A 16,216-nucleotide genomic window follows, 5' to 3' on the forward strand; every position below is an offset into this window, starting at 1 on the left:
TATGTGCCTGACTGTATTCAAATCCCTGGACAGACCTCACCTGGAATGCTTGCATGTCTTGTGGCTTTGTGGGAGTTGCCTTTGTTTAGTTCGGGTCCAGCAGATTCTCTTTTCAAATTGTTTCTTGCCTTGAAAGATCTTTTGCCACATTAATGTACAGCTTGCAAGGTGCAACAGTTTGCTCTTCATACCATGTGTCTACATCAGAACACTAGGGGCTTCACTGTAATGTAATCTTGTGGTAGAGGGTCAAAACCCTTGAAACACTAAGGTTATTTTAGAGACTGGATCTTGTATTGCAAAGTCCATTTCCAGCAGAACAGAGTCATAAGGATAGATGGCGTGTCTTAACAACTCTCACCCCCACCACAAGGTCACAATCTCTGTATACCATCAGACACAGAGTAGCTGCTCAGAGAAAGGATTGAATGACTCCATCAAAGAGAAAAAAGCAAATAAATGAAACAACAAGAAGTAAAAATACTTTTTCACTCAGTGTATTACATTTGTACTATAATCTACACAAAAGTGACAAAAAGAACAAAGGAGACACCAATGACACAAACACACACTACATTCATAATGCTCTGCTTAGTACTCAGTAAATGATGAACACTGACCTTAACTTTCTGTCCGCTCGCTCTTTTCTCCCACACACAATCAAATCACCACCATGTACACAAACCGCTCTCCCACATTGGATTTTCATACACATGTACATATCGCCATATAGTACAAAACCAAACATTTTTTTAAGACCACGAGTTCTAAAGAAAAAAAAGTGAAAAAAAAAAAAAGGAAGAAAGAAAATGATAATCGCACATTGCAGCAAGTTTGTACACATTTATTTTACTTTTACATCATCTTTTCGCCCTGATAGACACGCTGTGGTAGACCGTTCAAGAAGCAGGTTGGTGGAATATCCTAAGTAAAAAGATTTTTTTCCAACACGTGAATCAAACTCCTTCTGGGTGCCCGGTGGACAGCCTAATAACAATTACGTACACAAAAATGCCTACAAGCTTTTCATACCAGGTTATCTAATGTCAAAAAAATTAGCACTTAGAATTTTATGGTTACAACAGATATGAATCAGTGTAGTCTTAGGCTAAGACAGCACCTGGACATGGATGGCTGGTGCCTCTATAAATAAATCTTTGATGATGGTCAGTGTAATCTTACAAGAAATTAAAGACCCAGAAGAAAGAAAAAAGTTTAAAAAAAAAAAAAGCAAGTTTCTCTACAAGAACCAAAGCTTATGAGGCACCCCATCTACAGGCCATAAATCCCCACAACAGTACAGTCTATGCCGACATGATCTTGCCGGGACCAGCCAACAGCGGTGGGACTTTCTGCATGTCTGGCAGCATTCCCGAAAAAAAAAAAACGGGGCAGAAAGAAAAATGTAACAAAGACGTTTTTAGACTTTCTCTCTCAACTGGCGCGTGTGGTTAAATAAATTATATATATTATCTTTTTCACTCATGCCTTATTTTTCTTTCACACAGTCAACATCCAATCACTAACAGTAGACAACTTTTAATCTTATTAATAGAAGAAACTAATAACAGGCAAAAAGAAGAAGAAAACTAAATCTAGAAATACTCAGAGTCCCCACTCATCAAGAAAACCCCCCCCCAGAACTTCCCGGTTTCCTCCTTTATTTTAGTATTGTATAATCACTTTCAAAGTGATTTTTTTAAAAGACGACTGAGCTAAGAAGTACAAATGAAGTTGAAGAGAAATGTAAGATAAAATCCTAACACGACAATGGACAGTCCCTTTTCATGGGGTGTTAGAGTCAAGGAAATGGGGTTAATCTATAAATTTAATGTAACCTTTGATGTTCCGGCTTCTATTTTCATTTTCCTTCATTTTCATGGTGTTTTCTCGATCAGGAAATCTGAAAAATAAATTTCTGACTTTTTTCGTTTGAGTGGGAACCCTGAATATGCTTATATAAGGAAAATTTGACATCACCCATTCCAAATGGCGCTTTTCTACTGAAACATGACTAGAGGAATCAACTTTACAACCCACAGAATCACAGAACTGCCTAAGGTACACTTAACATACACAGGGAGAAGGGGGGCCAGTAATTTACAAGAACATAGACAGGAATGTTATTCAAAATCACACAGTTGACCACATCATGTCATGATTTTATAGGTGACTTATTCTCTCTCACACACACACACAAACGCACGTTTAGAGACCACTGATTAATAATTTGATAATTGTCCCAACTGTACACACCCCGTGCCGCACAGACATGCTGGACACCAGGCTTACGTTCTTCATAGCACGAACACACACACACATACACATGTACACACTCATGTACAAAAACTGGCATGTGACAGACACACTTGTAACTCACACAACATTTACACATAACTCAAAAGTTTCTGAATACGATCTCAACTATCACGGTACATATTCATGGCAACCAAAGTTGACAATATTCGAGACTCTAGGGAGGGGAACACCACCGTATTAAAGCTCCGCAGGTTATGTGATGACAAGAAAAACTTTGAAAGAAAGGAAAAAAAACACCCCCCCCCCCAAAAAAAAACCAATCAACCAAAGACCAACTATGGTACAGGGGATCACTAATGACAAGAACAGTCTTTTAATGTGAAAACGATGAGAAAAGTTCTCGCTTGGAAGTTTGCTGAGTGGTCATCATAGCTATTTGTTCATCATTGCAGGTGTGGGAAGTAGTTTTGTGCAGAAGGCAATTTGGAAGTCAATAATCATGCAATACTGCCCCCCCCCCTCCCCTCACAAATCCTTGGTGAACATTATTCTAATGTATAAAGTTATAACAACATGCAAGAAGAGGAAGAGTCTTTGAGCGTTGATTGAAAATTTTCATTGGAGCCGAAAAATTCCCATGCCTGCACGGATGAATGATGGTCTATATCAGAAAAAAACTTTACAAGTTGGTCTCCATACTGGCACTGGTTACCTGAAAAGAACAGAAAAATGAGATTGCAGATATTATTAGGAACATGCCAACAGAAGCAGGCAGTCACACAAGTCAACATTGATCTAGTTTTTATCTTTATAAATTTTAGAAAGAGTTACACAGTACTTGCGACACAAATAGATAATCTCATTAAGTGCCGAAGATTAGAAGTGTCACCGAGAGTATGTATCAGACATAGAAAAAAAATGACAGATGGTTGATAAGGAAGAATGAGCAAATATCACGAGAGCACACGCCAACCACCAACTCTACAATGACATTTTTAGAGAGCTTCACAGACTACATGATTCTGCTGTGCAGGGTGGAAGAAGACAGCAAGTCATCCACACGAAGGTCACACACTCTGGCAGGAACAAATCGAGGGCGGCCAAGTAAACTATGGTAAGTCACGTTTTTCACATTTTACAGGAGAGACAAAAATTGGATTTACTTGAAGCGTTTTGGGAGGACAAATTTCATTTTCATAAGGGAGCCTAATGTCTGTCATGGCATTTGTAGGCTCCCTTATGACAATTAAGTTTATGCACCCAAAACGTGTCCTGAAAACCAGGATTTTTTTGTCTCTCTAGTAAAATTTGAAAAACATGACTAACCATAGTTTACTTGGAGGACCTCAAAATTAGGTCAAAAGTATCTTTTTGCTTTTTTGATAAGTGTTTTTCGGCACTTTGAAAACAATTACATCATGAAAGTAGAGACGCTTAGAGGCGTTACAGGAGAGTAACAAATACATAAAAGAAGGATTTAAAAAAAGTTTTAGTAAGAGTTTTACGGCACTTGCAACACAATAAGGTCATATAAGCGCCGAAGATTAGAGGTGTTACAAACATAAAAAAGGAGGGAAGATAGAGACGATAGATTTTTTATAGGAAAGAAGGAGCAAACCACACCAGAGCTCCCGCCAACCACCCACTTATAAAAGAAGGAGGAGAGATCAGGATGATTAAAATTTGATAGGAAAGAAGGAGAAAAGAAACCCACCAGAGCACCTGCCAACCAGCCACTAGGTAAAAAAAAACCAAACAAGTGGATAAAATACCCAGAAAGCAAAGTAGAGCTGGTCAATGACTGCATTATAACAGAAAGATTGTAGTGTAAGGAAGACAACTGTGTTACTGACGACATACCCAAAAATGTGCTATAATATTAATTTCCTCTTATACCTCAACATAGAGGTCTTCTCCGAAGCAGAAAGTTGGGGTTCAAGCCTCGGTTCGGAAAGTTGGGGTTCGAGCCTCGGTTCGGACACGAATTTTTTCCGCTCCATACTGCCCACCCAGCAGTAATGGGTACTTGACTTCGAGTTGGGGAAGTAAAGGCGGCGTGGAAAGGAACTGGCCACCCTACCACAAAATGCCAAAGGCCCAGGAAGTTGTCTCACCAACAAGGCAATCCCCAATGTCCGGATCGGATGCGGGAACAACTTTACTTTTTTTTTTTTTACCTCAACATAACAAGTGTGACCAACTATTTGATGCTCTTCACAACTTATTGCTGCAGTCTTGCATTAGCTCTCCTTCAATAGAAATGCGAATTGGCTACATCATGTCAAAATCTAACACTAGCAGAAATAGATTCCAAAAAAAAAAAGGACTGTGAGAAAACAATGATCAGATCAACAAAACATACATCAAAAGGCAAAGAAAAAAATAATTGTGTTACGAGGTAACGACGTGGTGGAATCAGGCACTCATCATTTTTTGGGCATATTGGGTTATCAGTATCATCTTAAAGACTGTTCATTTGCATTCCTTTCGATGAAAAAACCCCCAAATCTTATGTTGAATAGAAGTCGAGATATTTGCACTTGAAGGAGATCAAGGTTGCCTGGTTTCAGAGGTAAAATTAGCCAGAAAATGGTCGCAAAGTTTGGTAACTTCCATAGCCTGAGCGTCTTTAGAAAATAAAAATTGATCATTTTTGTGCCTTTAACCAATGTTTTTCAGTAAAATCCACACAGAAATGTGTTTTTAAATAGATAAAAAAGGTGTTGAGCCAAAAAAACGAAAATTAGAAAAAAATTGCACATCGGACAAAAAATGCCAATTTCTTTGATGTCATTATTTTGACGAGCGCCTGATTTCACCACACTGCCTCACATTTTTTAAAAGTTAAATAAAATATTTATCGGGAAAAGCACATAATAATGTTGATGACAATGGTAAGAATTGCTGCAAAACAAAAAGTCTGAAAACCCCCCACAAGATTTGGAAAGTACAAGGTATCTGTAAGAAAGCGTTGATAAACACTATACATATATATTGATTATCAAGTCTGAACACAGCTCATAAATAATTTTTTAACTGTTTGCCGCCTCTTCTCGCCAATTGGCGATGTTTACCACCCAGTTTCTTTGGATTTTCCCCAAAATATGATGGTAAAGTGTTGTTGTTGTTGTTATCGATCCAGCAACAGCTGGGCTCTCGCCCTTCTGTCCAATGCCATGTAGTGATAAGTGCAGGTCTGCTGCAGTTGCTGTAATGTTCCATATAGTGTGTTGTCAATGTTAGGTCTCAGAGAGGAGAAGGGTAGCTCTGATGTCATCTAGGGCTGTGCAGTGGAACAGGTGATGATCCAGTCTCATATGCATAGTGGTAAAGTGTTAAGAATATAAAAGAAGATGGCTCACCTGTAAGATTGCAATGATGAGGCCAAACAATCCGATGGCAGAGCCGAAGATCTCGATGATCAAAATCTTGACAAAGAGGGAGGAGTTGGCTGCATCAGCCAGAGCAGCGCCAGACCCGACCACGCCCACACACACGCCACAGGCCAAGTTGCACAGGCCGACGGTCAGACCGGCCCCAAACATCTTGAAGCCTGAGAAAAAAGGCATAAACGAAATGTACATAGATACTCATCATACCAGGTGAAAAGCTAATAATAATTGGTCGCTTTAGGCACAAGGGGGATATCCTGAAAAATGCTGTTTAGAGAAAATCCAAGGTAAAGCCCTTGTTAAGTTTCTTTAAAAAACAAGGAGAGTTTTCTCTATAACAAAACAAATACACACACCAATGAAACCAAACTTCTCCGCCGATAGGTAGGGCAATGCCCACTTTTGGTGTAGGTGGAAACCCCCGAAATCCGGGTTAGCCCGCTTGTCCTTAAAAGCAACGAATTAATTGGTAACTTGGAACATTTTTTAAAATGTTGCAGTACAGGAAACCATCTGACCCGATTTTTAGTTCTTGCTCAAAACACATTTCTGGTTTATTAATAAAATGTGAAACAACACCAACAGCTAGAAATTAAAGCTTATATTCAAACAACCAAAGTCATGAAGATCTTGATTTCCAATGAGAGACAGGGTTGGTTTTTTTAGATAATACTCTCCTAAAATTTGAAAGTATGTGATAATGTAATGTAACAACGTAGTTAAATATCCCTGCATGTCCCAAAGAGCAAAAACATACTGAATACGACGTTTAAGATATTATATAAATTTGACAGGAAGCACGAGTTACACTATAAAACATATCTAAATTAAGTTTTATTCCACTACAATAACGATTGGTCAATATATCGGCTCAGCTAACAGGTCATATTTCCGCCCAACAAGGACTTTGTTTGTGCTGCCTCCAAGGATCCGAAAATGTTTGGGAACATCAATTGGCCGCTTTTAAGCACACGGGGGCTATCCCGAAAAATGCTGTTTTGAGAAAATTGAAGGTAAAATTTTTGCCCCTTGTTCAGTTTTTTTAAAAGACAAGGAAAGTTTTCTCTATAACCAAACTTGTCCTATAGATAGGGCAGTGCCCACTTCTGGTGTAGGTCAAGATTTCTGGAAACCCCTGAAATCAGGGTTGGCCCGCTTGTCCTTAAAAGTGACCATATAGGGTCTGCCAGGGTAATAAATTTCAAAACATGCGGCTCACTCTCAACATGGGGCAGGGACTATATAAACATAATCTTTTGAGACTTACTTTGCTTTACTTTCCTTTTATCCGTCGCTTATACCCTTTTGGGTGTTGCGGGAATCTTTTGAGAACCCTCCCAAAGTATTTACGCTCTATACATTTATCAACTAACGAACTCTACCTGCTGCGTAGTTTTTGAAGATTTTATCCTCATCTGTCATTGTGCTCAGCTCAAACTCCTGTAAGAAAAATTCAAAACAAACAGTAATCATCTTCTGAAACACATAAAAACAAACAAAAAAAACTCCACCAAATTATAAACAAGTCTTTACCCAAACTGTTTTAACTATACAATACAACGAAGTCCCCTTGCACTCGGAAGAATGAGTGAAGAAACGCAAGCTGGGCAGTGTTGGTTCTTGCTTTACCATAGAACACACAAGAGAAAGGCACTTCGCATTTGTTCATGAATTACGCCACGTCTGAGGCAGTCTGCAGGCAACTAAAGATATGCGAGTTTTTAAAAACACAAAACTGCAAATACATGGGAAGAGAAAATTTATTGTATAGAACAATATAAACAATGACAACTGATATTCATTCTAAGTTGTTGTGGCGGAAATGTGCATGGGCACTTATGAATCATTTTTATTTTAAAATGTCCTTAAAAGCATAATAACGCTATCATAAGTGTCATTTTTTAAGTTTTACTAGAGGTTTTACGGCGTTCGCAACAGCATAAGGTCATATGAGTGCAAGAAGATTAGAGCTGTTACAAGAGAGTAACAAACATAAAAAAGACGAAAGGAAGATAAGGACGATAGATGTTCGATAGGAAAGAAGAAGCAAACCACACCACAGCACCCGACAACCACCCACAAGTGTCATTTGACTTTGGTATCGAAAGAAAAAATAAAGAGCAGAATCACACAGTGACTTACGGCAAGATTGGTGCTGATGACGATGGCCATGATGATGCCATAAATAGCCACAGCCTCACAGAAAATGATACTGATCAAGTTCTTGGTCTTGATACGTGGTGCCTTCACACCGCCACCAGCAATACTCACGCCAGTCGTGTAGATCCCCCTGAAGCAAAAACAAGAGTATCAATCCTAGGACCCATATCCGGTGTTGTACCCTTTAGTTTTACTAAGTGTTTTACGGCACTTGTTGTAACACAATTAAGTCATATTGCAGAAGATTTGTTTTAGTAGAGGTACTGGCTCGCCACTGCATATGGTCATGTGAGCGCCAGAAGATTAGAGATGTCACAAGGGAGTAACAAACACAAAAAAGAAGGAGGGGAGATAAAGATGATAGACGTATGATAGGCAAGAAGAAGCAAACCACACCAGAGCACTCGCCAACCACCCAGAGTGTTGTACCCAAAGTACAAAAGAGGTCATAGCAAAAGAGCTAGTGTTGTGACAAAACGTTCATACTGTGATAAAATTTCAACAAATCTACTCCACAAGGCATTGCCCACAGAATTTGCTTCATTTCCAGTCTGAAAATATATATTTTATGCTTTGACGTAGATCTCTCGTGGAAATTAAAAAGAAAAAAAATGTGACAAGATATACTTGCAGATCACTACATGACAACCGGATGATGTGGAAAGTCATTAAGCAAAAATTCAATAATACAAACAATAGCTCCATTCAACCATCACTATTTCTGTTTTGTTCTCGCAACAGCATAAGGTCATATGAGCGCCAATCACTATTTCTAACAAAAAAGAACTGCAAAACTTTAGCACCAAGTTAGCAATATAAGAGAGCTGAGTTTGTATCTTACCAAGCAGCACCCACAACGGACAAAGAAATGGCCAGTCCGACACCGATGAGAGCCCACATGTACGGGGAAGTGGTCTCGAAAAACCTGTTAAAAAAAAAAAAAAGAACAAAAACCGTCAGTTAATACAGACCCTGACCAAAACATTAGCATATTCAGAACTAACATTAAACGTGTAGAGCATTGCATAAGTGGAAATGGGCTATATAAATTCAATCCACTATATTATAATTACTAACATCCTGGTTTCATCAAACACTTAGTTTAGAAGCCAACCACACTAGTACCCACAATACTATCAAATATAACACTCAAGTAACCACTTCAATACCAGTAACTTGTACACACATATATAGTACATTGTAAGAAAATATTCATAAATTCTGAGAATACGGACAATGACATGGCCCAGACAGAACCTTGATTTTTCTTGAAGTCACGAAGCAAAGTAGTAATATTCTTGTACATTGAATCGCACAGGCACTTCTGTCTCATTTACTCACTCTATTTGCCTAATTCTTTAAAAAATAAATCCAAATGAAAATTACATATCTGAAAGAAACTGGAAAAAAAATATTATGACATATGGTGTGAAAACCAAAGCTTATCTGCAAACAATAAACCCACAGCATCTATAAAAAGATATTTTATTTTAGAATATATATATACTAAAAGCAGTTCAGATTTACGGTGTGTTGCCGACATCACAACTGAGAGGCATAAAGTCATTAATAGCGACAACATGGAGCAAGTTGTGATTAGATTAAGGATAATAAAGAAAAGGAAAATAAATTCACAAAACATCTGAAAAGAATTTAATCAATGTCCCTTACAATAACAGCCGAAACTATCTAAAACGGCCACCCATTATCGAGAAGAAAAGTAACCATCATAGGTGACCCTCTAACAAAACGTCATTCATCATCATCATCCAGTGCCAGATCTGCGACAGAAATTGGCGATCATGGTTCTCCATTCATTCCTTTGCTCGTATGCTCTCAAAAAAGCTCCGTTTCCCCAATTTTTCCCCCTTATCTATCTGTTTTGGTGTACTGTCTTTATGTATAAAATTATAATGTATAAAATACGTTAGGGAGGAGAAATATGAAGAGGCCATTGTACAGGTGATTTGACTTAAACAGGAGGCCATTAGACATGGCACGTTCCACAGCTCCTCTGTACTTTTTGGAAACCTTTTTGGAGATCTGGCAGTCTAATCCAGACCAACACAAGCTGAGTAGATTTTTTTAAGTTTTAAAAAGCGTTTTACGGCACTTGCAACACAATAAGGTCATATAAGAGCCAAAAATTAGAGGTGGTGTTACAAGAGAGTAACAAACACAAAAAAGGAAGAGAGATAAAGACAATAGATGATTGATAGGAAAGAAGGAGCAAACCACACTACAGCATCTGCCAACCGCCCACGCTGAGTGGATTACACACAGAAGAAAAAGAGTTTAACAGTAACAGTGCCATAAATATCCAGCACAAGAGAACTTAATCGTCTTACCAGCCAAAGTCAACCCGAGACCCTCTTCCAGTGATGAGAAAATAAATTCCTGGAAGAGGAGAAAGAAAAGATTGTTAATATTTCATCATGACTATCGATAAAACCCACCAGCAGTCCACAACAAATGCTCTGTCTGTAACCTCACTAGACAGCATGAAAGAGAATACTTATTAAACGCCATGGAAACCCTGCACATTTTTTTTCCTTTCATTAAAAACAGTAAAAAGAAACCACTTTAAAAGATTATTCTTAAATACTTTGTTCGAGGTTGTTAAAAATTGTAAAAAAACACTTAAAAAGATTTATGTCTTATTCTTTGTTGGAGGTTGAAAACAACCTCGGCAAAACACCACTTAAACAAAACCACTTTAAAACACTTTGCTCCTACGGGACGCCGATCGGCGACGGTAAAAAGCCATCCCTTTTCCCCATGGGACGCCGATCGGCGACAGTGTAATATAATTATAGCAACAAAAACGTTTTAGCAACGAAGTGTATACAGACCCGGTAACTGGGAACAAAGTCACGAAGTATACAGACCCTGTAGGGGAACTCTTTTGTGATTTCGGAAAGTTTCAGCGCCCAGACACGGTAGTGTGTTTGTGTCGTGCGTGTGTGTGTGAGAAAGAGGGAGAGAGAGATAGAGGGAGGGGGAGAGAGAGAGAGAAGTGCTAGCAAAATGTATATGACATGCCCCAGTTGGCAGGAGGGAACGAGAGAAAGATAAAAAGGGAAGGCGAGCGATACACAGAGGAGAGAGAGAGAGGCAGAGAAATAGAGAGGGTCACTGCTCGATTGAAATTATGCATTGTTCTTTTCTTCAAATAGTGATTCCTCCAACTCCGAAACGGAGGGAAAACGATCGTTCTTCGAAAAGACATCCTCAATCTTCATTTAGATCTAGATCTAGGCTAGCCTCGAAACTAGATCAATGATTTATGTCTGTCTGTCTAGATCTAGACCTAGGCCATAGATCTAGAAGAACCTAGGTCTTCCCTGAGCCAAGAGGGCGCTGAAACTTTCCGAAATCACAAAAGAGTTCCCCTACCGGGTCTGTATACTTTGTGACTTTGTTCCCGGTTACCGGGTCTGTAGACACTCCCTTTTAGCAATGATCTTTTTGACATGCACACTTGTTAAAGTTAACTTTCCTTTCTGAATGGCTCGTGTGGCCTTTGAGGTCAAAAATCAGTTCGTAAACGGCAGATTTCACGGTGTAAGGGCGAGAGAAACAGCACGGGGCTTATTTTTTAAATAAATTCTCCAGCTGTACTGTTAGGTTTATGGCCTACTGGCCAACTTTTAGAACCGTCTGCGTTGGTTCGTAACCGAGGCATACGTCTATTTAAAAACACGCCAAGTTGGTAGCTCTGTTCGTCAAATGAAATTAGACCCACTTTTAGACATGAGGAGCTCGAAAGGATAGTCAGGAAACAAGACTTCAATTTTCCGATACAAAATCTTTCACTTGATTTTGTGAAATGATACTACCTGATTCAAAAATAAGCTTGTTCGATAGTTTTGAATACCATTGTGCACGAAAAAAGAACAATTTGAGAGCAAAACATTCGGAAATTTACCTTATATTATCCCCTTTCAAACCCCAGATCATTCATTTATTACAACAAGAGCGCCTGAAAAGGTAAATTCGAACAAGCGTACTCGTAATGTCTTCATTCAGCTTTATAAATGAAAGGGGGTTCTTCATGTGTTCTTAACCCTTTACAAATAGAAGGGAGTGTATAAAGACCCGGTAACCGCGAACAAAGCAACGAAGTACACAGACACGGTAGCAGAAATCTTTTGTGATTTCGGAAAGTTTCAGCGCCCTCTTTGCTCAGGGTAGACCTAAGTTCTTCTTGATCTATGGCCTAGGTCTAGATCTAGACAGACAGACATAAATCATAGATCTAGTTTCGAGACCTAGATCTAAATGAAGATTGAGGATGTCTTTTCGATGATCTATCGTTTTCCTCGGTCTTGGTGGAGTTGGACGTTGGAGGAATCAAAGACAATTGGAAGAAAGAACAATGTCATAATTTCAATCCAACAGTCACCCTCTCTACTTCTCGTCCCCCAGCCTCTCTCTCTCTCCTCTGTGTATCACTCGCCTTCTCTACTACTTTCTCTTTGTTTGTCTCTTGTCTTTCTTTCTCCCTCACCTACTTTCCCACTGTATCTTTTTCTCGTTCCCTCCTGTCAACTGAGGCACGTATTTTTTGCTAGCATTATCCCTGTTCTCTACCCCCTCTTCTCTCTCTCTTTCACACACACACTCTCAACCGGGTCTGGCCGCTGAAACTTTCCGAAATCAAAAAAGATTTCCCCTACCGGGTAAGTATACTTTGTGACTCTGTTCCCAGTTACCAGGTCTGTCTACACTTCGTAAATAGAAAGCTTTATAAAAGATAGCGTTATTTTCATCATCGATTAACACACTCCCACGGTATTCATGACGAAAACACACGTTTCCAGGCCCGCTCGCTGTACACCAACAGAGTGACCCTGGCGGCCTGCCCGGAATGTCCGACGTAACAGATCTAGGTTGCTGATAAGATTCGCATCTCAGCACAGACGCAGGACAAGAGGAGAGTTAAGTTTGTAATTTTCTTGAAAACAATATATATAGATTTGCGACAGTTTTAGTGGTTTTTTATGCGTGTGATCTTCAGCACAAGTTTGACCCCCAGGGCAGTGCATCTGTGTGCGGGAGTGAAAGTAAAAATTTACCCAACCTTTCAATTTGAAACATTCTAGCGACATCACTCTAAGATCATGGAGAAAGACTTGGATAGATGGAGTCAGGGAAACACTAACAACTCATGACTCCATGGCATGGCCCATGGCGCATGATGGCATCCCCCTTGCCCCTGACCCAAGCTCTCAGGGTCCTCCTTGTGGCAGAGAGACATCTCTTTCTTCCCACGACGACACCCAAAAGGGTATAAGCGGCGGAAAAAAGTGAAGTAAGGTACTCTCAGATCATCATAATAATGCCGCAAGCCAAGCTTTGCAAGCCAGCCTTGCCCTCCAACTAGAAAAGGTTACATGACATTCACACTCAGGACTCTGTCACTCAACTTGGAGTCACAGTTGTTCAGGCTCAGGCAAATAAATGCCAATCCAAAGCTATTTGATGACTTCGTGAGAAAAGAAAAAGAAGATTTTCGGACATAAATTTAAACTTCTCTGCCTTTATTGGTTTAGAATTTTGTTGTTTTTTTCTTTTGTCACTGTCACATGATTCACATGCAAATCTGACGGGCACATTTCATTATGAAAGGGAATACAACAGTACAGTTCAGTAGTGAGACTAATCAACATAATGAAACTCAAACATTACCGACTACAAGAATCAGAAACGCCGCTGTGTAGACCACAATGCCATAAGCTATTCCTAGGGGTGTTCCATATCGCTTTGTAGGCTCTGTCGGAACAGGCAAAACGCCTGGGGGTGTTCTACTGGCTTGCATCTTCACTTTGTTGATACTCTCAGGATACACTCCGAGTAGATGCTACAACTTCCGTCTCTCATATGACTTGATCTCGCTGCAGATCTCACAAAATCTCGTTGTACGAATCTATCGTAGATAACCGCAAGGTCCGCAAATAACCGATGAAAATATGTAGATTTTTTAAAGAAAACAAAATATAGACTAGTGTAGATCTATGGGCTATCTACAAGATAATAATCTTGTTATATCTTTTAAAACGTAATTCTTATTATATCTATCCTTGTAAAATGCAACCTGAGGGATTCCCACAATATTTTAAGCCAACTCCCAGTGAAGCAAATCATTTCTGTTCTTAGACTTCGGCATTAGGCCTATGTATTCACGTCATAATAAATGTTGTCATAACATTATAGTATTATGTTAGGATAGGTTCCGTTTAGGGTAAATTGGATAATAAATTAATTTTAATTATTTGTAGACTAGGCCTTTAATCTTATTTTAAAAATAATTAGTTAAGTAATTGGTCACAACAAACTCATATTATTCAAAGTATGCATGATTTTTGCACACATTCTCTGTGCGAAGTCAAGGGGCTTTTAATTTAGGCTTTAATTTAAGGTAGGCTAGCCTCTACAGATCGGAACGCTAAAATTTTTAATTTAAAAAAGGAAGGGGGGGGGGGGGGGTTGCAGTGAACGGTAGGGCTACTTTTAACGCTCTTTAAGAGCTGAAATAGTAGGCCTCCATGCTAGTATGGCAGGTATATTAGTACCAAAGTTAAAGAAGAAAAAAACTAATCATCATCATCATCATCATCATCATCATCATCATCATCAACATCATCATCACCATCATCATCAGCATCATCATCAGCATCATCATCATTTTTTGGTAAGCAGGGTAGGAGGGAGAGTCTTGTTTTAATTTTAGACAAAAATAAAATAACAATATAAAATGTTTAAATTTGTTTAATAGCTCAACGTTTCGCCCTGTGGGCTTCCTCGGGAGCAACTGAGGGAAAAACTAAACGAGCGCTGTATATTATTAGCAGGGAAATGGGCCTAACAAAGGTGGTCTTAGGGTTACGTGTGGTTACAGGCTAGACGGAAGTGACTAAGTGGGTGAAAAGCATCATCATCATCATCACCATCATCATTATCTTTGTAGACACCCCCCCACCCCCAATCCAAATGCAAACAAACAAACAAACAAACAAACAAACAAACAAAGGTGAGACTAGAATTTCAGAAATTTTATAAATCCAACACGTACAACGTTTCACCGCTATTATGCTTCCAGAGGAACGTTTTAAAAAATAGTATTAATGACGAGACTAGATCTGGACTACATGCCATCATCATCATCATCATCATCATCCTCATCATCAAGTGCCTGATCTTTGACAGAGATCTGCGACCGTGGTTCTCCATTCATTCCTTTGCTCGGTCGGATGCTCTCAAAAAGCTACTTTCATTCCTGATCTTTTACCGTCACCCTGTTTAAAATTATGCTCTCCCTGGTTGCTCTAGGTCTGTACCCCTGCCTCTTTTGCCCCCAATTATGCCAGTGAGAGATAGATGTTCAAGGCTTTTATTTGAATTTGTGAGGCAGCGTGGTGGAATCAGGCTCTCGTCAAAATAATCAAAGTGAAGAAACTTGCATTTTACCGCAGGTTTGTGAATTTTTATCAAATTTGTTATTTTTGGCTCAACACCTTTCATGCCCATTAAAGAACTCATTTCTGTGTTTATTTTTCTGAAAAACGTTGATTAAAGGCACAAAAAAGTAAATTTTCAGTTACCATGGACTCCTAAGCTAAGGAAATACTAATCTTTGGCGGCCATTTTCACACACTCTAATTTTACCCCCGAAAGCAGCTAGGTGACCCCCACCTCCTTCTTTCGCAAATATCTCGACTTGTATTCAAGATAAATGGATATTTTTTTCATCTAAAAAAAAGACAAGTGAACAAGCTTTAAGATAATACCAATAACTCTACATGCTCAAAAAAATTGTCGAGAGCCTGATTCCACCACGCTGCTTCACATTTATTTAAATTTCTCAGAAACTGCATTGTCTTTTCCTGATTGTTTTTATCAGCGAGCAACCCACGTGGGCTTTCTTTAAGTACGATACTGCTTTATTTGATTTCTTTTCCTTCCGAGAAATTCTCAGCAGTCTCCCAAGAAACCACGTTATTTCTTTTGCTTGTTATGTTGGCCTATTGTGTTTTCACTGTCTTTAGCGATTTTCCAGCATTCACAGCCGTAATAATAATGTACGAGTATAAAACTTTAATTTTGGTAATCATTGAGATGTTTCTATTTTTCAGGATTGGGCTCATTTTAATGAAACTTTCTTTAGCAGTTGCAATTCTTCGTTTCATTTCTGTGGAACATTTAGCATCAGTTGTAATTACAGTCGAACCTGTTTAAGACGGAATCTCAAGGCAACCAGAAAACGTATGTCTTAGACATTTTCCGTTTAGCGGATTTTAGGGACCAGCCGTTGGGATCAAGGGTCGCTTGTCCAGTCGGCAAGCAGTGGTCAAAACTTCACGTCACACCTCTCAATTAGTGCAACCCTCTCTGACATGGCATGC

General features: G+C 39.1%; 1 protein-coding gene across 1 annotated transcript; it reads right to left on the reverse strand.

The window, feature by feature from the left end:
- Positions 1–481: 481 nt before the first annotated feature.
- Positions 482–13,715, reverse strand: LOC101848442 (V-type proton ATPase 21 kDa proteolipid subunit). Its single transcript, XM_005102048.3, has 7 exons — positions 13,503–13,715; positions 10,160–10,208; positions 8,653–8,736; positions 7,794–7,941; positions 7,034–7,091; positions 5,622–5,812; positions 482–2,971 (listed from the first exon to the last, which is right to left on the reverse strand). Exons 1-7 carry the CDS (start codon positions 13,630–13,632, stop codon positions 2,939–2,941), a joined length of 693 nt encoding a protein of 230 aa, XP_005102105.1. The 5' UTR covers positions 13,633–13,715; the 3' UTR covers positions 482–2,938.
- Between the last annotated feature and the right edge of the window lie 2,501 nt (positions 13,716–16,216).

This window comes from Aplysia californica, unplaced genomic scaffold (assembly GCF_000002075.1).
Source record: "Aplysia californica isolate F4 #8 unplaced genomic scaffold, AplCal3.0 scaffold00310, whole genome shotgun sequence".
Lineage (NCBI taxonomy): Eukaryota > Metazoa > Mollusca > Gastropoda > Aplysiida > Aplysiidae > Aplysia > Aplysia californica.

What these genes read in the sequence shown, in the direction of transcription:
- LOC101848442 (XM_005102048.3), bottom strand. Translation starts at nt 13,632, where the DNA reads ATGCAAGCCAGTAGAACACCCCCAGGCGTTTTGCCTGTTCCGACAGAG. An exon ending in TCCGTTGTGGGTGCTGCTTG is followed by an intron (nt 7,942 to 8,652) that starts GTAAGATACAAA and finishes TTTTTGCTTCAG; the next exon opens with GGGGATCTACACGACTGGCG. An exon ending in CTTCAAAAACTACGCAGCAG is followed by an intron (nt 5,813 to 7,033) that starts GTAGAGTTCGTT and finishes CTTTTTTCTCAG; the next exon opens with GCTTCAAGATGTTTGGGGCC.